Source organism: Peromyscus maniculatus, chromosome 2, assembly GCF_049852395.1.
Source record: "Peromyscus maniculatus bairdii isolate BWxNUB_F1_BW_parent chromosome 2, HU_Pman_BW_mat_3.1, whole genome shotgun sequence".
Taxonomy (NCBI): Eukaryota; Metazoa; Chordata; class Mammalia; order Rodentia; family Cricetidae; genus Peromyscus; species Peromyscus maniculatus.
The window spans coordinates 68,047,758-68,068,638 of NC_134853.1; the positions used below are offsets into that span (position 1 = coordinate 68,047,758).

The 20,881-nt window shown below is 44.1% G+C and overlaps 1 protein-coding gene across 1 annotated transcript in view; it reads left to right on the top strand.

The window, feature by feature from the left end:
- The first annotated feature begins 751 nt into the window (after nucleotides 1-751).
- The window catches only part of Reck (reversion inducing cysteine rich protein with kazal motifs), a 79,340-nt gene continuing 59,210 nt past the window's right edge, over nucleotides 752-20,881 (top strand). The window contains exons 1-3 of the mRNA XM_006986022.3: nucleotides 752-907; nucleotides 17,152-17,210; nucleotides 20,269-20,343. Of these exons, the coding sequence (XP_006986084.1) occupies nucleotides 808-907; nucleotides 17,152-17,210; nucleotides 20,269-20,343 (234 nt within the window). The 5' untranslated portion in view covers nucleotides 752-807. The remainder of the gene's footprint in view (nucleotides 908-17,151; nucleotides 17,211-20,268; nucleotides 20,344-20,881) is intronic.

A 20,881-nucleotide genomic window follows, 5' to 3' on the forward strand; every position in this document is an offset into this window, starting at 1 on the left:
TTCACTTCTGAACAGCAAGGTAGCTCTAAAATGGATTCGCTGTCTATTCAAGGGCTGGACAGTCAGGAAGAGGGGAAGCGCTCCTGCACAGTGAATTAGCTTTGATTAGTAGACCCTCTGGAGCATTCTCCACAGTAGATGCTAGAGTGGCCTGGGGAGACCCACCTCCAAATCCTCTCCAATAAACTATGAATTTCAAGGCTCTCCAAGTCTAGTCATACAAGTTGTCCTGCCCATGTATTAAGTATAGGTATTAACAGTGCGTGAATGGCACAGCCAGGCCACCCTGTGAGCTCGTAGCCTTTCAGCTGAGCCCTTTGACCTTGAGGGAAGGCCAGACGACACGCCTTCTTTAGGTGGAAGCAGCACTTGGACAGGATCTTGAGTATTCAGGAGGACGCAGGTAGCGGGTTCACCCCCTGCGGTTCAGGTTTGACTTAGCCTTTGGATTACAGACGGACCTGGTAGAGCAGTCGCCTCTCAGCCGCGGGGGCCCCTATTACCCCGGCATACGGCAGAGGCGCCCCAAAGGGGTCTCCAGCCTCTGACTTCCCGTTTGGAGACTGCTGCCCGGGAGCCCGAGGCCGAAGGCGACACACAGCTGGTCCATAACAAAGAGCCAGGGTCCAGGGCGCGCTGCCGCCCCCCGGGAGGTTTTGGAAACTCTGAGCGGCCGGGGCGGGGCTTCGGGGCGCCGCAGCCAATCAGCAGAGGTCCAAGGGGCTGGGGGCGGGGTTTTGTGCCAGCGGCTGCGGCGGCCAGGCTGGGTCCGAGCATCCCGCGGCTTCGGACCCGCCCGGCCCGGACATGGCGAGCGTCCGGGCCTCCCCGCGAAGCGCGCTGCTGCTTCTCCTGGCCGCGGCGGGGGTCGCGGAGGTGACGGGGGGCCTGGCCCCGGGCAGCGCGGGTGAGTAGCCCCGGGAGCTACGGTCGGGGCGGTCCCGAGCGAGCGCCTCCGCGCTCCAAGATGGCGCGGGGCCGGGGGCGGGGTGCGAGCGCCCCCAGACCCGCGGGCGGGGTGGACCCTCGCGGGTCGGGAGCGCCGTGGGGGGCGGGACCCGGACCCCGCTCCCCTCCCTCGCCTGCTCCACGCTGAAGATCTTCCGAACCCGAGGGGTGGTGCCTTGGGTTCGAGGCCTTGCTTCTGACACCTCCCGGACAGGGGCCCCATGCCCTGCCCGACCCTGGTGCCTGGCGGGGGGTCCCTGTCAGAAAGCAGGGAGGCGCCTGGCTCCGGATAGTCCCGCCGGGCGGACGGGATTCGTAGGTGCCGCCCTCCTACCGCTGCCCAGCCAGTTGTTGTCACTTAATGTGACTGGCTTGGCCTGAGTGGCGGTGAGTTCCACAAGTGTGGGTGCAGTGTGCGTCTGATCCCGGGCTGGTGGGACGGGGGTGACCACAAACCGCTAAATCACCCCGGGGCCGCCCGGCCCGCTGCAGGAGAGGTGTGTTCTTGGACTTTCTTGGATCAGTTACCTCCGAGATGGAGAGGAAACTTGATCGCTTAGGATTGTCCCGCACTTGCTCGGCTCTTGGACTCGACGCTAACTTGTGCTTCCCGGGAGACATCAGGCTTCGAGAGGTGGCATAAGACGGGAGCTCGAAGTAGTTCCATTTCAGGGCAACATATTCCGAGAGAGGTGCGGGAGGGGCCGCGTGTGCACAGAGGAGGGGAGGCTTTCACCTAGGAGATGAGCAAGCCAGTGTATACCTATACCAGCCATCAGAAGATGACTGGGGTTTGTATGACGGAGGTGATGGAGGAGTGTGTTCCTACAGGATGAGGCACCTAGGGAAAAACAGACTCAGTCTCAACAAGGTTTTTAAGAAAATCTGTAATATTAAAATTAAGGTTTTGGGTTTTTTTTTAAGGCAGGCATTTGAAGAAGGAAGGTATTTTGTCAGGATTAGTTAACTAGTTGAGTTCTAGTTTATATTTAGCTATACACTAATAAGGAAACTAATAGAAAAGGAAAGAAAGAATAATATGAATTCCTGACTAACTCACCTTACCTGTCTGTATTCTAGTTAGCCCAAAGATGCGCTCTGTAGAATACTGATTGACCTTTCTTATCTCCCGCTATTGTAGGGTAGAGCCTTTAGGAAAACTTAAGCAACTTACTTTGCCTTAACCTTTTATTTTTAATTAATATTCACATTCTTACATATGGTGCCTTCTAGATTGGCGATTCTCAAGCCTGTGGGACACGACGACCCTCTTACAGGGGTTGACTAAGCCCATCAGAAAACACAGATATTTACATTACGATTCATAACGGTAGCACAATTACAGTTATGAAGTAGCAGTGAAATAATTTTATGGTTGGGGGTCACGACAACATGAGGGACTGTTGCAACATTAGGAAGGTTGAGAACCTTTCTTCGAGATTTTTGCTGTGAGGATTAACTGAGGTAACCATGTATAGCATTTAGCATAGCAGACACCAGAGTGTTAGCTCTTAACTGTATTTGGACAAGCCAGGTGTAGTGCTTTACACTGTAATTCCTGGAAGGCTAAGGCAGGAATATCGCCACAAGACCCAGGCCAGCCTGGGTCACAGAGTGACACCCTGTCTCAAATAATAAAAAATAAACAAAAAAAAAAAATGAAAAGCCAGAGAGACAAAAAAAGAAAAAAAAAGGAGAGAGAGAGAGAGAGAGAAAGAAAGAAAGAAACAAACAAACAATATGTGAATGTGAATGAAACACACTGCATTGTAGCCCATCTTAAAAGTTCACAATGTAAGGTCGGAGGAGCTGGGCCTGGTGGCGCACGCCTTTAATCCCAGCACTCGGGAGGCAGAGCCAGGGGGGGGTCTCTGTGAGTTCCAGGCCAGCCTGGTTTACAAAGTGAGATCCAGGACAGACACACCAAAACTACACAGAGAAACTCTGTGTGGCGGGGGTGGGGGTGGGGTGGGTGGGGGTGGGAGGCCCAAGGGGTCCTTTGACAAAGACATGTGTTTGCTGAGGAGGTAGAGAACAGCAGCTGGATGTGAGTTTCTTTGGGGTGATAGAAATTATATAACTGAATATGCTGAAAATAACCGAATTAATACACTTTAAAAGGGTGAACTTCACAAGATGTGATTTATATCTCAAACGGCTGTGGAAAGAGAAAATGTGGTCTATTTAACTTTATAATCCTTTGGCACACACTGGGCTAGTTGTTACCAGTAGCCCTTCCATCAAGACATCTGTGACTTCATACAGTTTGCATTGTTCGATAAAAAAGAGTAATTCCAAGTTTGATTGTAAATTGAGACTCGTTCCTCGTACTAAATTCTGGGAAGCATATAGCGCGGGTTTCTTATGTGGAGGGCATTGGATAATATAATGGACAAAAGCTTCCACTGTGGATGTGTAGAGGTCTGAAGCAGAAATTGAGAACACAATTATTAAATTGTGTTTCAGTGAAGGCCTGGTTTGTAGTCCTGTTCATACGGTCTCATTTCCCCTCTCATTATCCAAGATCGTCTCCTCTGGTACAAAGCTTTCCAGGTCACTGGCCCCTTCTGCAGTATCTGCCCTGACGATTCTATTCTTGGGGGTGAAGGTAGCCGAGTGCTGCAGCTTGCTCAATGATTACCTCACTGGAGGATGGGACAAGAACCCATGCTGCAGGCTGGGGTCTGTGTCTTATGGCACCTCAGTGGCTCTGTTTCTATTTAAGATGTTTTGTAAGAATACAAAGAGAGAAAGATGGGTAACATTAAGGGCCAAGTTTCAAGGAGTTGACATTTGAGGGATTATGTAATAGCCTAGAATCCAGAAAAAGAATGTCATGAATTTTAAGTTAGGAAAAAGGAAACGCCCATCTGGAGGAAGTAATAAAAAGCAGATTTTCTTCCCACTGACTATCTTGGCCCATAATGTAGAAGGAGTCAGGGCTAGTGACAGACCAGATGTGACAATTCATCCTGGTACACTGTTGGAGTTCGTCTAGTGACAGACCAGATCCTACAGTCTCTCCTGGTATTGGAGTCACTCTTGAATCCATGGACTTAAGCAGTCTTTCATTATTCCCACTTTTCACTGTCGTAGAAGAAAGTGAGAAGAGGTCAAGGAGACGGGTTTATTTATTATACATGTGACTTTTTAAAAGGGCATGATGGATTGAACCGAGGATTGTTTACTCAGGAAACGCTGGGTGGTTACTGGATGTCAGGCCCTGTGGTAGGCACAGAGCTGATGCCTTCAACTTGCGTTCTGTGGGAGGAGAGCTCGGTAATAAGTGGATACGATGATCTCTGGGTACAAGTCTGGTCTGAAGACACTAGCCCTCATGGTAACGGAAGTGTCAGGGAGAGTGTTTCTTCCTGTAGAGCTGACAAGAACAGCCTCTTGGAGAAGGTGAAGTTGAGGGTGAAGGTGGAAGGCAGTGAAGATGTTCTCCATGTGAAGAGGGCTGGGGTTCAAGAACAGAACCGTAAGACAGAGGCCCAGAAAGCCTCTGGAGGTGAAGCATAGTGAGCCAGAGTGCAGGCTAGGGCTAGAGGGTGCCTAGCTTTGCTGGAACCATCTGATTTTATTCTGTGTGCGAGTAGAAATCAAGAATTTTACATAAGGGAGATACGGCTTGATTTATATTTTATCCTCTGAGCCATCTCTCCAGCCCCATTGATTTATATTTCAGGTCACTCTTGCTGAGACCTGAAATAAAATAAAATAAAGCAGTCATTATATACAAAAGAGTAAAAGGGAAGCTAGAAATCCGCTACAGTGTTTCAAACAGAAACCAGATATGGGTGGCCCAAACTTTTAATCCCAGCCCTAGGGAGGCAGAGGCAGGTGAAGCTCTGTGAGTTCGAGGCCAGCCTGGTCTACAGAGTGAGTTCCAGGACAGTCAGGGCTACATAAGGAGACCCTTTGTCAAAAACAAACACAACACAACCAGACCAATAGAACCCCGATATTTCAAACAAGATACTGGTGATTTGTAAGTATTTGTGGAAGTAGAAAGAAGTCAAGATATATTGTTGATGGATTGATGTGGGAATGACGGAGGGAAGAATTATGGGTACTCATTGGTTTGGTTTGCTTTTGCTTGTTTTTATCTTAAATGACTTGGTAAAAGTGATACCCCTTTCTAAGGTAGGAAAGATGGGAGAAAGCAGTATTGAGGAAAATTGGCAGATGAGGCAGGAACAGAGTCAAAAGTTTCGGTTAGGGGGCTAAGGATGTAGCTCAGTGGTAGAGCATTGAGAATGGACAAAGCCTGAGTTCAGTCCCCAGCACTGGAGAGGGTTGGGGGCCAGAGCAGGGAAAAGAGAAAAGCTCCATCTTTGTATATGTTTAAGACATATTAGGAGTAACTGACCGCCCCAAGTATTTCTTAGCTGCTAATAGTGCTGGAAACCACAGCCCAAGTTACAAAGAGGTGTGGAAAAATAGAAGTGTTCTCTACTTTTGTGTAGCTTACAGTTTAGCAGGAAATTCAGACTTTTAACATCACCAGAAATCTAAGCATAGTGGCACATACTGGTAATACCAGAACTAAGGAGGTAGAGGGGCAGGGGGGTTTTGAGACCAGTCTGGGCCACCTAATGAGGCCCTGTCTTAAAACGAAACACATAAATCCCCAAGAATTGCAGGATGTCTGCATTGCTAGTACATGGTTTAATTGGCACTTAGCGATTTAAATTACAAGTCTAAAGAATATATATAAAGAAAAACTGATTCCACCAAGCATGTAGCACATGAGATGGTAATGCTAGGAGATAACACCAACATTGCCAAGATTCAGGTACTGTAGTATATGCTTGTAATTCCAACACTCAGTGGGCAGAGTTGGAGAATTGCAGGTTCGAAACCCACCTGAGCATATAACGAATTCCAGGCCACCCTGGTTCTTTGTGGGAGGAACATGTCTTCACAGCAAGTGGGTGGGGGTGGCCACAACAGACAACTAGAGGTAGGTAGTTCAGTCAGTGAAGTGCCTGTCATGTACGCATAAGCACCTGAGTTCAGCTCCCTAGCACTCACATAAAAAGTCGTGCACCAGCATACGTCTGTAATCCCAGCACTAGGTCCTGGGTATGTAGAGGAAGTGGATCCCTGGAACTCACTGGTAAGGTCCAGGCTCAGTGAAAGACTGTCTCAAAGAAAAGGAGAGTGACTGAGAAGGACCTCAGACACCAGTCTCTGACCTCTACCAACATGTGCACCCACATGTGTGCACACACACATAAATGATTTTTTTAAAAAGCCGTATGTGATAGCACACACTTAAATACTAGCACTTGAAAGATGAAGGCAGGAAGACCAGGAGTCTAAAAGTCATTCTTTTCTATATGAGCTGGAGGTTAGCATGGGCTATATGTGACCCCGTGTCAACAAAATTTTAAATATATGTATGTATATGTAATATTGAGAGAGACATTCTAACCAAGAAATATGTCATTGGGAACTAAATTTCATACCATTAGATCCTTGTTTATGACGGGAGTCCTGGAGAATAAGGAAGGGAATTACCCAAGATTACTGAAAACTAGTATCAAGCTGTTTACTGAATTGTGAGTGCATCACCGTAATGTGGTACTGAGATGATGAAGTGGGAGAAAATGTCCTGTATTTCTTTTACTGTTAAAAGGGGATTCTGGGGCTGAGACGTGGCTCAGAGGTTCAGAACACCTGCTGTGCTTCCAGAGGTCCTGAGTTCAATTCCCAGCACCCACATGGTGGCTCACAACCATCTATAGTGGGATCTGATGCCCTCCTCGGGCATAAAGTCAACAGAGCACTCATATACATAAAATAAATCTTTGAGAAAAAAATTCTTAAAATGTGGTGTGTGGGGGGGGATTCTATGGGGCTGGAAGAATGGTTCAGTGGTTAGGGGCATTTACAGCTCGTGCAGAGGGCCTGAGTTCTATTCTCAGTACCCACATCAGGTAGCTCAAATCCTCCTGTAACTCCAGCTCCAGGAGATCTGACATCCACTTCTTGCCTCTGTGAGCACCCACCTACATATAACATACACACAAAGACATAAATAAGAAATAAAAATAAACCTTTGCGGGGGCATGGTTAACAAAGGGCTGGAGAGATGGTTCAGCAGTTAAGGGCACTGGCTGCTCTTCCATTCCTAATACTCATGTAGCTGCTCACAGTCATCTTAACTCCAGTCCCAGGGGATCTGACGCCTTCTTCTGAGCTCCATGGTCACTGCACAAGCAAGGTACACATACATACATGCTGACAGAACACCCATACACATTAAATAAATAAAATTTAAAGGCGTAATGTAACAGAGCTGTGCTAATTTTTAACTGAGCAGTATACCAGAGGCTTACAGTCAGTCTCTGACACCAAAAGAAGCCCTGTGAAGGACGGGAAGAGCCCAGGGCTAAAGGTTCCACTCCTGCCACTTTGATTAACCCGAAAACCAACAGCCACATTAGAGAAGAAAGGCTTAGTGTGTGTAGGTCCAGGTGGGATCCGGTAAATGTCCATTTTCCTCACTAAAATGACTAAGGGTTAAGGGAGGGAAAGCTAGGAAAAGATTTGGAAATTTTAGAGTCCAACCAGCAGAAGATAGGCAGCTGATTAAGAGTGACATCAGCATATCTCTAAAACGGAAAAGTTAATGTGGATGTTGTATTGGTGGTAGAACCAACTGAGGCCCTTGCAGTTTGACAGTGGTGGGTAGTCTGTACCACAGAGAGAAGCCAGCTGTGTCAGGTTATATGTATGTGTGGAGGGATGGAGCAGTGTGACAGGAGGTTAGCAGTACTGAGTGCCTGCTGGGTGGATGAGTAAGCCTTTATGTCTGGCTCTTCCTTGGCTGATAAACTATATAAATAAATGCATATGCATGCATATCTTTATGTCTTTGTCTTGGGGAGACTAAAGGGGCTTTTAATGGTCTTTTAGACAGTCATGCACTGTAGCCCAGGCTTGTCTCCATCTCATAGTGAGCCTCCTGCCTGAGCCTCCTAGGTGTGAACAGAAAAGGCCTGCAGCACAGTGCCCAGCTTATGTTTGTTAAGTAGGTGTGACAGTTTGCATGACTGTATTTATAAGTTAAAGTTATAGTTGTCATTGAAATGTTTTTAGTGGTCATCACTTTCCAAGTTATCTTTTGTTTTGTTTTGTTTCTCGAGACAGGGTTTCTCTGTGTAGCTTTGTGCCTTTCCTGGATCTCGCTCTGTAGACCAGGCTGGCCTCGAACTCACAGAGATCTGCCTGCCTCTGTCTTCTGAGTGCTGGGATTAAAGGTATGTGCCACCACCATCCGGCTTCTAAGTTGTCTTAAAAGTCAAACTTTATTTAAAAGATTTTATATACTGAAAATAAGATTCTATTTTTTAAATTTATCTTTTTATTTATAATTTCAGATTTTTTCCTGTCAGTAGTGTAGGATAGATATGAATATATATGTTCTGTTTTAATAATTCTTTAGCATGTACTTATTAGAGGACCTATTTTCTTTTTTTAAATTTTTAATGATTTATTTTTATTTTATGTGCATTGGTGTTTTGCCTATATGTGTGTCTGTATAAGGCTTCAATCCCCTGGAACTGGAGTTACAGACAGTTGTGAACTGCTGTATGGGTGCTGGGAATTGAACTCGGGTCCTCTAGAAGAGAAGCCAGTGCTCTTAACCACTGAGCCATCTCTCCAGCCCAGAGGACCTATTTTCTTTAGCACAGAACACAGGAATGGCTTTGCAATGACAAAATTGAATTATAGCTTTTGGGAGGCTGCTGTGGAAAAATCCCTTTTAACTTCCAAAAGCCTGTAATTCTAGGGGTCTTTATTTTTAGGTTACGGTGTGTATTTGCTTCCTTAAATGCTAGCTGGCCTTAGCAATTGCATTTTCCGAGTGTAGCTAGAGCATGCGCCTGTGCTCGCCTGCTTCTATAGTTTGCATGCGGTTTCCAGCAGCAGCCAGGCCGTGGTGTTTCAGATTACTGGATAATTCTGCTCCACTAGTCCCAGGCTACACCAATTCCTTCTTAAAACCAGCGAGCATGGCCTTTAGCAGTTCCCTTTTGGTTTTCATTAATTTTATAATCAGAGTCTGAGACTAAAGCTGCAAGATGACATCTGTACCTCTTTAATGAGGATAAAGCCTAGTTTTTACTCTCGTGTCAGTATCAGGTTTGGTTTTGAACGTTTCTCTCCTTGTCCAGTTCCATTTTATGACAAGGAGCAGAGTTTTCAACGAAAACCAATTAGGTGAACAAGTAGGCGGGTTAGAGTCCAGTTATAAAACAGACGCTTTCTGGAGGGACTTGGTTGTAGAAAACAGTAAGCACTGAATTTTTTTGTCTCCACTCCTCCACCACCCCGGTCAGAGCCGGATGATGACTCGGTTAATCCATTTTAGTTACTCTAGAAAAGATAAAGACCTTTAATTACTGCTTTAATTGCAGTTGGATTTTTCATAGTCTTAGTGAAGGTATATGAACTGAGTATGGGTATACATTTATTTCTTAAAAAGGATGTAGTGCTAAAGATTATAACAAGTTTTTGTTTGTTTTTTTGTTGTTTAAAAGGAAGAAAACTGTTCTAATACAGTAAGTGCCCCGTTCACAGTCAGCGGGGGCAGTGTTGTTGGAGGTGGAGGTCTTCCCGGGCGGAAGTGTACCATTAGAGAGGAATGCTGGGTGAGAGGGCAGGGTTATTACTGCAGGACTCAGGCTGCCCTCTTTCATCCTTCTTGTCTGAAGGGCCAGAAAAAGCTTTTGGAAAAGCTAGAAGGACTATGCCAGAATGTCAGCGGAGACTGTGGTGGGACAGTTGGAGTGGAACTCCTTTTCCTTTTCATCCTTATTTTCCACATTTTGTGGCTCCTTTTTGTGTATATGTATTTTTTAATTTTAGCTTTGTGCCAACACAGAAACACAGCTGTCTCCTCAAAAGGATAAGTGAGAGTTTGTTCTGGAGCCACACGTAAGTGGCCATGGCCCAGGAACATAGAGTTAGGTTACCCAAATTCCATGTTCCAGTGCTGTAGCCATGTGGTGAAGTTTGTATAGTAACAGAACAAAGAAAGTCATAAATCAAGGCCCTCGCAAAGACACTGGTGGGATGCTAAGTAGTTGGGTTGAAGCAAAGCAGTGACTTCTGGGGGCCTCAGGTGCTGTATTGTGACGTTCTGAGCCTCTTGGTTGGTGAAAACTAGGATTTTGTTAAGTTAATACGCTCCAGAAAGTCACAGGGTGTTTAGGGGCTAAAGATAGCCCAAGATAAATTGTAGTTAGGCTCTGGACCTGCAGTATTCCGACCTGTCCACCGTCACTGGCGTGAACTGTTAGTCAGCATTGCAGAAGGGTCAGGTGAAGGTGCAGGTTCTTTCTGGAAGCTTCTCATTTGGAAGTCACTCCACAATAAATTTGGCTTTCACTATTAAATGTAAAATGGGGGGGGTCTGTATTTCTATTTTAAATAAAACCTCCAGTTGCTATCGCTGTTAATTAGAGTACATTTTATGACTGGTCTAAATAGGCCTTTGCTTCAAGGAACTTTTTTTCAAAAATTCCTCGGCCCCAATCAGACTCCTGTCTGCCTGATTGTTTTCTTTTCGTTAAGTCCGTGTTTATTGGGACCATATGTTACCCTGAGTTATCTTTGCTCAAAATCAGCTGGGTTTGCTGCTCTCGATGACCTTTGTCTTAGAGGGTAGTAGGAAGTGGCAGCTTCTCTAGCACTTCAGAAGAGCACATTAGGTCAGGCGAGGGCCTTCCCCTTCCAGTGGGGCTGCAGACAGAGCCTTTGGAGGTGTGGGGGACGGCTTGCTGTGAGGGGATCTCAGGAATGTTGGGCCTTCCCTGGAGTTAGAGGGCTGAGAAAGGAAAACTAATTAATACAAGGCACTCTTCACCCTTGTAATCAAGGCACACTTTTTTCCTTCTAAAACATAGAGGTGTGTGTGTGTGTGTGTGTGTGTGTGTGTGTGTGTGTGTGTGTGTGTGTGTGTGTTTAGACTTTCCTTTCCATTTTAGATTTACATCCCCGCCCCCTTAGTCTCCCTTTGTAACCCAGGCTGGCCTTAACTCCCTTCTGTCCCCTGTGCCAGCCTCCCCGAGGCCTGGGGTTGCAGGGCTGCATCATACACCAGCTGTGCTTGAGAATCTCTAAGTCAGACGCTGAGAATTCACAGCTTTCCTGGAGAGTCGCCGTGAGAAAGCCAGCCCCACGGTAGTCGCTCACGGAGACCGATTGTCCGGTGACACCCCAGGTCCTGCCACTGCTTCCTGGAGAGACTGTTTCCAGTGCTGAGCTTTAGCAGCCTCTTAAGGGAGATCTACTATTTCCTTTTTTTATTCACTTGTTTATTCGTTCTTTTTAAAGATTTATTTATTTACTATGTATACAATGTTCTGTCTGCGTGTTTGCCTGCAGGCCAGAAGAGGACATCAGATCTCATTATAGATGGGTATGATCTGCCATATGGTTGCTGGGAATTGAACTCAGGACCTCTGAAAGAACAGTCTGTGCTCTTAACCTCTGAGCCATCTCCCCAGCCCTGTTTATTCATTCTTTTCTCCTCCAATACTAGTCCTATTTTCAATTTAAAAACCAGTTTTATCTCATTTATGTACAAGAATTGTAGATTTTATTTGAATGGAAGATTACGTTGTATATATTACTATATGTGCGCACATATCTAGGCTTACATATATTTAAGCCATTGTACCAGAAGTAGTTGTCTAAAATGTGAGTTTAAAAAAGAAGCCTGAGCCAGGTGGTGGTGGTGCATACCTTTAATCCCTAATTGCAGCACTCGGGAGGCAGAGGCATGTGGATCTCTGTGAGTTCGAGGCCAGCCTGATCTACAGAGTGAGTTCCAGGAAAGGCTCCAAAGCTACACAGAGAAACCCTGCCCCGAAAAAAAAAAAAAAAAAAAAACAAAACAAAAAAAAAAACAAAGAAACAAAAAAACCCAAACAAACAAACACCCCCCCCTCAAAAAAACAAAACAAAACAAAACAAAAAAGAAGAAGCCTGTGTGAACACAATTTAAAAACCATGTCTATAGCTGGACTGGGCAGTGGTGGGCGCACGCCTTTAATCCCAGCACTCCGGAGGCAGAAGCAGGTGGATCTCTGTGAGTTTGAGGCCAGCTGGTCTATAGAGCTACTTCCAGGACAGCCAGAGTTACACAGAGAAACCCTGTCTCAGAAAACAAACAAACAAACAAACAAACACAAGCCATGTCTCCGTTTGCCTCCATTCTGAATTCTTTTTTTTTTTTTTTTGGTTTTTCGAGACAGGGTTTCTCTGTGTAGCTTTGCGCCTTTCCTGGAGCTCACTTGGTAGCCCAGGCTGGCCTTGAACTCACAGAGATCCTCCTGGCTCTGCCTCCCGAGTGCTGCAATTAGGGATTAAAGGTATGCACCACCACCTCTTGGGCACGAGTGTGTCTCGTGCCCAAGAATAAGAAACACTGACAAGGATTAATGGGAGCAAACAGATCTATTAAAAAACCATAAAAAAACCAAAGGCGTGCACCACCACCGCCCGGCTCCATTCTGAATTCTTACAGGGTCAGTTCCAACCTTGACAGTTTCAGCTCAGGCCCACAACACAGCACATTTTAATCCTATTACACCCATGTGTTTCACATAGAAGGTAGATGCTGTCCCCTTCCCTCTTCATTTAGCACTGTCTTTTTTTATTTGTTTGTTTGTTTTTGTTTTTTGAGACAGGGTTTCTCTGTAGCTTTGAAGCCTGTCCTGGAACTCACTCTGTAGACCAGGCTGGCCTCGAACTCACAGAGATTCACCTGCCTCTGCCTCCCAAGTGCTGGGATTAAAGGCGTGCGCCACCACCGCCCGGCCATAGCACTGTCTTTAAATCCTTTCCTTGGCTAGATTTTATCCTGCTACAACAGGCACTTAGAAATTGCTTTTCCTAAAAGGCATTGAGCTGGTCACTGACCCACAAGATGACTTAAAAACAAGAGTTTAGTTTAAAGTTAAAAGTCTGCATCAGTTTGTCTCTTTACTTGGGCTCAGCCTTCTGTTTGACTCTTTCAAGGAGTACCTGTCTCCCTTCAAGGCTGAAGTCACAGAGATAAGCCATTGTCCTAAACCTGTGGAAACAGCCAAACCTTTCAGGACAGACCACTTCCTCTGCCCCCTGCAGCAGAAGTGATGGTCCTATAGGAACCAGATTGGTCCGCTGGAGCTTGTGACAGCTCTGAAAGTTCTTATGATCCTCTTTGGGAAGAGAAAACGAGGCAACTGTCAGCCAGACCACACCTTAACCAGGGCTGCTTAATTATAGAAACCTCATGCCCACTGCTTAATTCCTTCTCTGTTTAAAATGAAAGTTCCTATCAGTCCCCTAAAGACAAACTTGGGGTCATTGCCCCCCCTTTTATTTCTCTTTCAAGAATTTATTAGCTCTCTGCTTTTCCTATTACTCATATCTCTAATTGGTGTGTTAAGATAGGCGGCCAACAGAGCCCGAGTGTTTTGTCCCTAAGACTCTAGTTACGCTGCCACAGGACTGGAATTTCCCTGAAGCTGAAGAGCCCGACTCTTTGTTTACTACTGTGGCCCTGTCTTTGAGCACAGTGCCCCCTCTTGAGCCCACATCTCCCATCAGCCACCTCATCTCACTGTGTTCTGCTTGACCTCCAGTTGGGTTTGCTATAGTCCAGTTCTGCCGTAACCACCCAGAGTCTGCACAGACCTGCAGGCTAAAGTCAATGGCCCTGACTAGACTGCTCACTACATAGGCCAGCCTTACTTCAGGTCCTTTGAGTACAGTGGAGCCTGTCTTGGTTCATGGTGACCTTAACTGGGAAACTGAGGACATTGGACAGTCAGTCACCAAAGTCCCCTGAGACAGTGCCTTTTCAGTGTGGTGTCTCGTGCCCAAGAATAAGAAACACTGACAAGGATTAATGGGAGCAAACAGATCTATTAAAAAACCATAAAAAAGAGCCCCCGAGAGTGGGAAGGGCCCTGCTAGAGAGTGCTGACTTGCTGCCCTGCCCAGTGGCCTTCCATGGATTCTGTGGTGGGGACTGAGTGGAGATGGAGGTATTTTCTGTTGGAATTGATCATTTTTGAGGACATGGGGACTGTGCCATTAGGGTGTCCCACACCCAACCAGAGTTACTTCCTCAGAGGAAGGGGGTCATGTGCTGTACAACTGGCTCTTGGTCCACCCTGAACCCTGTCCTTGCTGCTGAGGGAAACTAGCTCCTGTCCCACCAGAGTAACTCACTTGGAAAAAAAAAAAAAGACTTACTGTATTTTTATGAGTGAATGCCACGGTTCTGTAGGTGCCTATAGAGGCTAGATGAGGGTGTTGGATCCCTGGAGTTAGAATTATAGTAGTTTTGAGCCACCTAATATAGTGCTAAGAACTGAACTCCTGTCCTCTAGAAGAGTAGCCATCACTCTTAACCACTGAGCCATCTAGCCAGCCCCCTCACATACTTTTGATTTGGGTGTAGATCTAATGTCCTCATGCCCCAGGGTCAGTAGCTCCCAAGAACAACTCAGAGCTCAGGGAAGCAGTATACTTAAAATTACTCTTTGGGGAGTAGCTCCAAAGTAGGGTACATACTGGGTGTACGACAGCTGTCTTGTATACAGTGTATGAACCAGGAGGAGCAGCCACATAAAGACTCAGGGCCAGGTCTGTCCTTCTCAGGGAATCTCTCTCTCTCTCTCTCTCTCTCTCTCTCTCTCTCTCTCTCTCTCTCTCTCTCTCTCTCTCTCTCTCTCTCTCTCTCTCTCTCTCTGTAGTTTAGTTTAGTTTTGAAATGGTCTCACTGTATAGCCCTGGCTGGCCTGGAGCTTGCCATGTAGAGCAGGCTAACTGTGTATTCAGAGATCTGTATGCCCCTGTTGGGATTAAAGGCATGTGCCACCAAACCCAGCAGGATCAATGTACATTTACATATATAAAATCTCCCCAGCACATTAATGTGGTCTCCAGCCAGGGAAGCTTCACTGAGCTTCTGTGTCAGAATCTTTATCTAGGTTCATTGTGTAGGATTAACTTAATTATTAGTCAAATGGTTGAATTCAATCTCAGTTCCCCCTTGCCACCACCAATGATTAAGAGTTCAAGCTGATAAAGGACTCAAATCCCTAATTCTCCCGTCACAGCCGAGTCTTTCAGGCCTGGCTAGTCCCCATCCTGAGGCATCCAGTTGGATTACTTCATATCATAGCAAAGGCACTCCTACTGTTGAGGAAATTCCAAGGATCTGGCGTCTTCCCTCTCAAGAGCTAGAACAAAAGCCGCCCAGATTCTTCACTAGACAACCTAATCCTGGGAAGAGGATGTGTGTAACTTCTTGAGCTAGGCTTTGCCTTTACTGGTCCACACTGATAACAGTATCTTTTAGAATCCTAAATAGTATGATCAATGGGAATTCCACCTCATGTGACAGCAGCATTTGAAACATTTTACGTGGTTGCTTGGTCACTGCTCTGGAAAACAGAACATGTTTCTGCTCCAAAGAGAATAAGAAATAGTTTATTCTGAGCTAAATATGAGTGACCATGGCCCAGGAACTTGGGTTCTAGTTACCCAGATGACACAGTCCACTGTAGAAAGATTCCTGTAGTCAGACAACAGAAGAAAGTAATAAATCAATAGTTTTTATAGTTACTAGATACGTTGGTGGGGACATTAGGTAAGTGGGTTGTAGCAAATTGGGGGTGCGTTTCTAGTCTAGGTTTCAGATGCTATTTGATTACACTCTTAATTTGGGGCTTAGTTAAAGCTGGTTAGTGAGCTGCTAAATTAATGCATTCCAGAGATTTGATGTGATAGTCAAAGGATATCATGTCTGGTACAGAGGTGAGTGAGAAGTGGCTTTTAAAGGGGCTAAAGATAGCCCAAGATAACTGGGTTTACCACAGTCGGGAAGTCCTAATCAGGCTGTAGAATATTCAACTCCAAGCGGCTTTCTCCAGGAACCTCTGTTGACAGGTCTTTCTCTTCGCTCTCTTCCCATGTGTTGACTACTCTCCACCATCTCACCCATACAAAGTAAATAAGCAAGTGAGGAAATGAAAAGAAATTAGCTGAGACGTTCAGTAGGTGGCGTTTTACTTTATTTTTATTTTGTTTTTCTGAGACAGGGTCTCATGTAGCCCAGGCTGGTCTTCCTGCTTTTTACTCCAAATAGGATCACAGATATGACCCACCACACCCAACCAGCAGCTGGCTTTCTAAACAAATTCATTTTCTTTTTCCGCTTTCTATCTGTCTTCTATCTCTGTGGGCACCTGACATTCCTTGTCCTGTGTGTCACTTCGTGGCTGACCTCTCTTCTGCTCTATTTCAGCCATTTCCTGTTCCTTCCTGTATCTCAGGTGTTGCTGTTCATTTAGATCTGCTGCTGTATTGACTTTTCAGTAGAAATTCTGCCTGGACAGCACATCTCCCTTTATGCTTTATACTCATGACTTGCGCATTTGGATCTTTAGGCTGGGCTTTTCGCCCTACTCCAAACCTTGACTCTGGACTTCACCAGAGTTCCCATCAGAATATCCTGTAAGAACCTCAAATTCAACAAGTCCTAAACAGACTATTTTAAATTCACTGTTTTAAAACCACTTTAGCTTTGTGTTATAGTTAATAAAATATTGTCCATTGAGTAATCTTAATGACTGAAAAATATAATATATAAACAAGCTTAGTAGAAAATATATAGAAAGTACACAATAAATAGTAACTACTTTTATTATGTGATAGTCTTTCCTATTAGTTTCTCTAGAACAAGGACCATGTCTCTACACCTAGCATCTCAGTTGTAGTAGATACGCATTGAAGATCCAGTTGCAGGGCGGGGGTGGCGCACACCTTTAATCCCAGCACTCAGGAGGCAGAGCCAGGTGGATCTCTGAGTTCGAAGCCAGCCTGGTCTACAAAATGAGATCCAGGACAGGCACCAAAACTACACAGAGAAACCCTGTCTCGGGAAAAAAAAAAAAAAAAAAAAAAAAAAAAAAGAAGATCCAGTTAAAATGTGTAATGACAGCCAGATGTGATAGTACATGCCTTAGGTACAGCCTCTAAATCAACATGTTGGGGACTGAATCAGGAAGATGAGGAGTTTGGACCTGTCTCAAAACAGAAAACAAAAAGAACAATCTATTGAACAATCACGTGTAATCCTGTGACAGTTTAACAGTGAGTCATTATGTTTTCTATTTTCCCTAGGTGCTGTATGTTGTAATCATGCAAAGGATAACCAAATGTGCCGTGATGTATGTGAACAGGTAAGCTTGATAATAATTATGAACAAAACCAGTTAAGTCGTTTATTAAATTTATTTTAGGAAAAGTCTGTTATACAACAACTTACACACAGTTTACATCACAAATAATGTGTCAACTGACAAGAAGCACTGAAAAGGATCAAAGAATCATAACCTGAATCATAAGAAAAAAATCAGGCCAACCCAGATTGAGGGCTGTCTCTTGAAACAATAGCCTGTACTCTTCAGACATATCAATTATCTTAAAAAGATCACTACTACAAAGCAAAGCAAGGCTAAAGGATGATTCTAGATAAAATTAACTAAAGAGACTTGGCAGCCAAATGCAATGAATGATCCTGGAATAAAAAAGACATTTTGTAACAAAATTAGTGAGATGAGTTGGTGACATTTGATTATGGCCTGGACATGAACTGATAGCATTCTGTTGGTATTGTTATCCTGAACGCGGTCATTGTATTATGGTTAGGTATGACAGAGCCCTTATTCTCAAGAGATAACATGCTGAGATTGAATTGGGGGTATTTGGTTTTTGTTTGGGGTTTTTTTTACTGACAGTGTCTCATGTGTCCCAGGCTGGGGATTACTGCTATACTCCACCACATCTACTTTATGTGGTGCTGGAACTAGAACATGGGTTTTGAGCATGCTGGGCAAGCCCTCTACCAACTGAGCCAGGTTCCAAGCCCATGCTAGGATACAGGAACAAGCAATCTCACTGTCTGTAATGAATTCTAACATAATCAAGATGCTGATAATAACAATACGGATATCTGAGATAGTTAAAGCAAATGTAAGGTGTTAATAGTTGGTAGACATGTTGGATACTATGGATTCATTGTTTTGCTCTCCAAAAAATTTTATAGTTTGTTTTTTTCCTGGTTGAGCCTGATCTCAGTCATTACTCAATTTTTTCTGTAATATACTGGAGGCGATGTCATCTTCATTTTATAGGTAAAGAAATTGAGATAGAAAAGAGTTAAAGAACTTGCTAAAGTTCCACACCAGTGACTGGAGGAACAGAGACTGAGCACTCAGCATCACGCATTATGCAGTCCATACTTAGCCACCAAGATGCAACCCTGATACCAGGCCAGCCAGGCTGTCTGCTCTCAGAGCTGTATGATCTCAGTCCATGTTCTCATCACTGTTCTGGCCTGTTTTGGCTGCCTGCGCTTTTTTGTTTATTTTGTGTTTGCCTTTGCTATCTTTGAGGAATATAGAGAAGAAACAAGGGGATTATTTTGAAAATTATTTTCATTTTTATGTTTACTTTACATTTGAGGGTTTTGCCTATATGTATGTCTGTTTACCACTTACATGCCTAGTTCCTCAGAGACCAGAAGAGGGTGTTGGATCGCCTGGAACGTGAGTTCCAGATGATTGTGAGCTGCCATGTGGGTGTGGGAACTGAACCCAGGTCCTCTGGAAGAGCAGCCCGTGTTCTTAACCACTGAGCCACCTCTCCAGTCCCCAGGAGAGGATTTAAAAGTACAGCAGTCTTCTCTGAGTCTCCTCCCAGTGCACTGCTAAGATTGTCTTTCCTCATTGTGCCCGTGCTTTCCCTCTTACTCTTCCTTTTATCCTTTTATAATGGAATGTTTCAAGTATATATATAAAGATAGAAAAGGGTAATCAGTTCCTTATTAAGCTTCAACATTATTAGTCATGGTTTATTATATTTCATTTATAATTCTCTCTAGTCTTCCTAGTCCTCTTCCCTAGTCTATTAAAGCAAATTTATATTGGAGCAAATCCTAATTGTCATATTATTTGTTACATGATTTTTCAACTTAATTTATAAATTATAAGGACTTTAGAAAAAAAGCAATAACTGGGCAGAGGATATAACTCAGTTGTAGACTATGCCTAAAATATCACACATAGCCGGGCAGTGGTGGCACCCGCCTTTAATCTCAGCACTCAAGAGGCAGAGGCAGGTGGATCTTTGTGAGTTCAAGGCCAACCTGGGCTACAGAGTAAGTTCCAGGAAAGGTGCAAACCTATACAGAGAAACCCTGTCTCGAAAAACCAAAACCAAACCAAAATAAAACAAAAACAAACAAACCATACATAAATGATGATGATGATGATGATGATGATGATGATGATGATGATGACTATACTATCCTGGGTGCTTGGATTGTAGTCACTCCCAGATGTAGTCAGGTTGAGAACCGAGATTAGCCCTCACATACCTGAACTGTGACTAAGGAGCCTGGAACTCAAGTCTTTATCATTTAATTTTTGGCTCAGACTCATTATGCACCAGGAATGGCCTCCTCCTTTGACATCTCAGGGCTGCCATATCCAGTGTAATTTTCCCCTTGGTGTGTGTGTATGACGGCGGCTGTCAGTGTAGCCTAGTCTAGTCCAAGTGCTGGGATTACGGGTGTGTGTCCTCATACTCTGCTGTTTTTATTTAATTTTGCTTGATACACATTTAAATTGAATAGCCACATTTGATTTGCATGTGTCTTATGAAATAAAGCCTGATGCTTGATCAGACTGGAAGATTTTTTGGTTGGTTTGTTTGGCACGTCTCCCCCAGGAACGATAATAAATCTAGCTGTCCCTTTTTGTGATGTGTAGTAGTCTCTGTTGATAGTTGCCTAAGTGCATTAATTCACTAGATACTGCAAAATGATAAAACTCTAATTCCTGTTACTTTTTAATTATAGTTGCTGGCTATAGAGACAATACTAAGTATTATTTAGCTTGTTTTTCTTCACTTTGGGGTAATAGAAAAGATTCTCAACTTGGTGCAATTGAACCTTTCCTGATTATTTCCCAAGTTAACCAAATAATCTTATAAGAAATGTTACTTCAGAAGCTGAGGCAGGAAGATCCTGAATTCAAACCAGCTTGGGCTATATAGTGAGACAAGTATGTAAAACAGATCTTACTTCAGCTTGATTTGGAGCCCTCCAAAGGTTCCTTATATAAAACAAAAGCATTCTAGAAAACTGGTACATCTAGAGGATGATAGTCTTTACCCCTTCTTTCTCAAAGGTTTTTGGCTTTTTTTTTTTTTTTTTTTTTTTTTTTTGGTCAAATAGATTTTCTCCTCAAAAAGTGAATCCCGACTGAAACATCTGTTGCAGAGAGCCCCGGATTACTGTCCCGAAGCCATGGTAAGTAAGTCTTATGTCACTGTGACAGCTTTAGCATCCATGGAGTCATCTGCTTAGCTACTTTTAGATTTATCAGACTTCTCAAGTGTGGAATGTGTGATCAGAAGAAAATTTTAAACCTAAAATAATCTTCCTACAAACTGCTAAATAGATTAGTGTTTTTCACCTTCTATTTTCTATTTCAGGGCCTAGGTATACAAAAAATCTAAAATATAAATGTATTCCAGTATTTAAATTTCACTATAGTACTTCATCTAGAATTTAGGATTTTATCAATGATTTGACTAATTTTATGAGATGTATAATTAAATTGTATGGGTTTTTTTGGATTTTGGAAAGTTGAATTTGAGATCAGGAAAATATGTGGCGTATCCCTAACTCTCCATTTTCTGGCACACTGTTATTGATACACTGCTTGAAGTCTGAATCAGGAAGTCTGACGTGTCTCCAGGATTTGGGCTGTTTTCATTGTTTGGAATGTGTGTGGGCCAGGCCAAGAAAGCTCGAGCTTATGTGAGAGAACTTCTTTAAATATAGT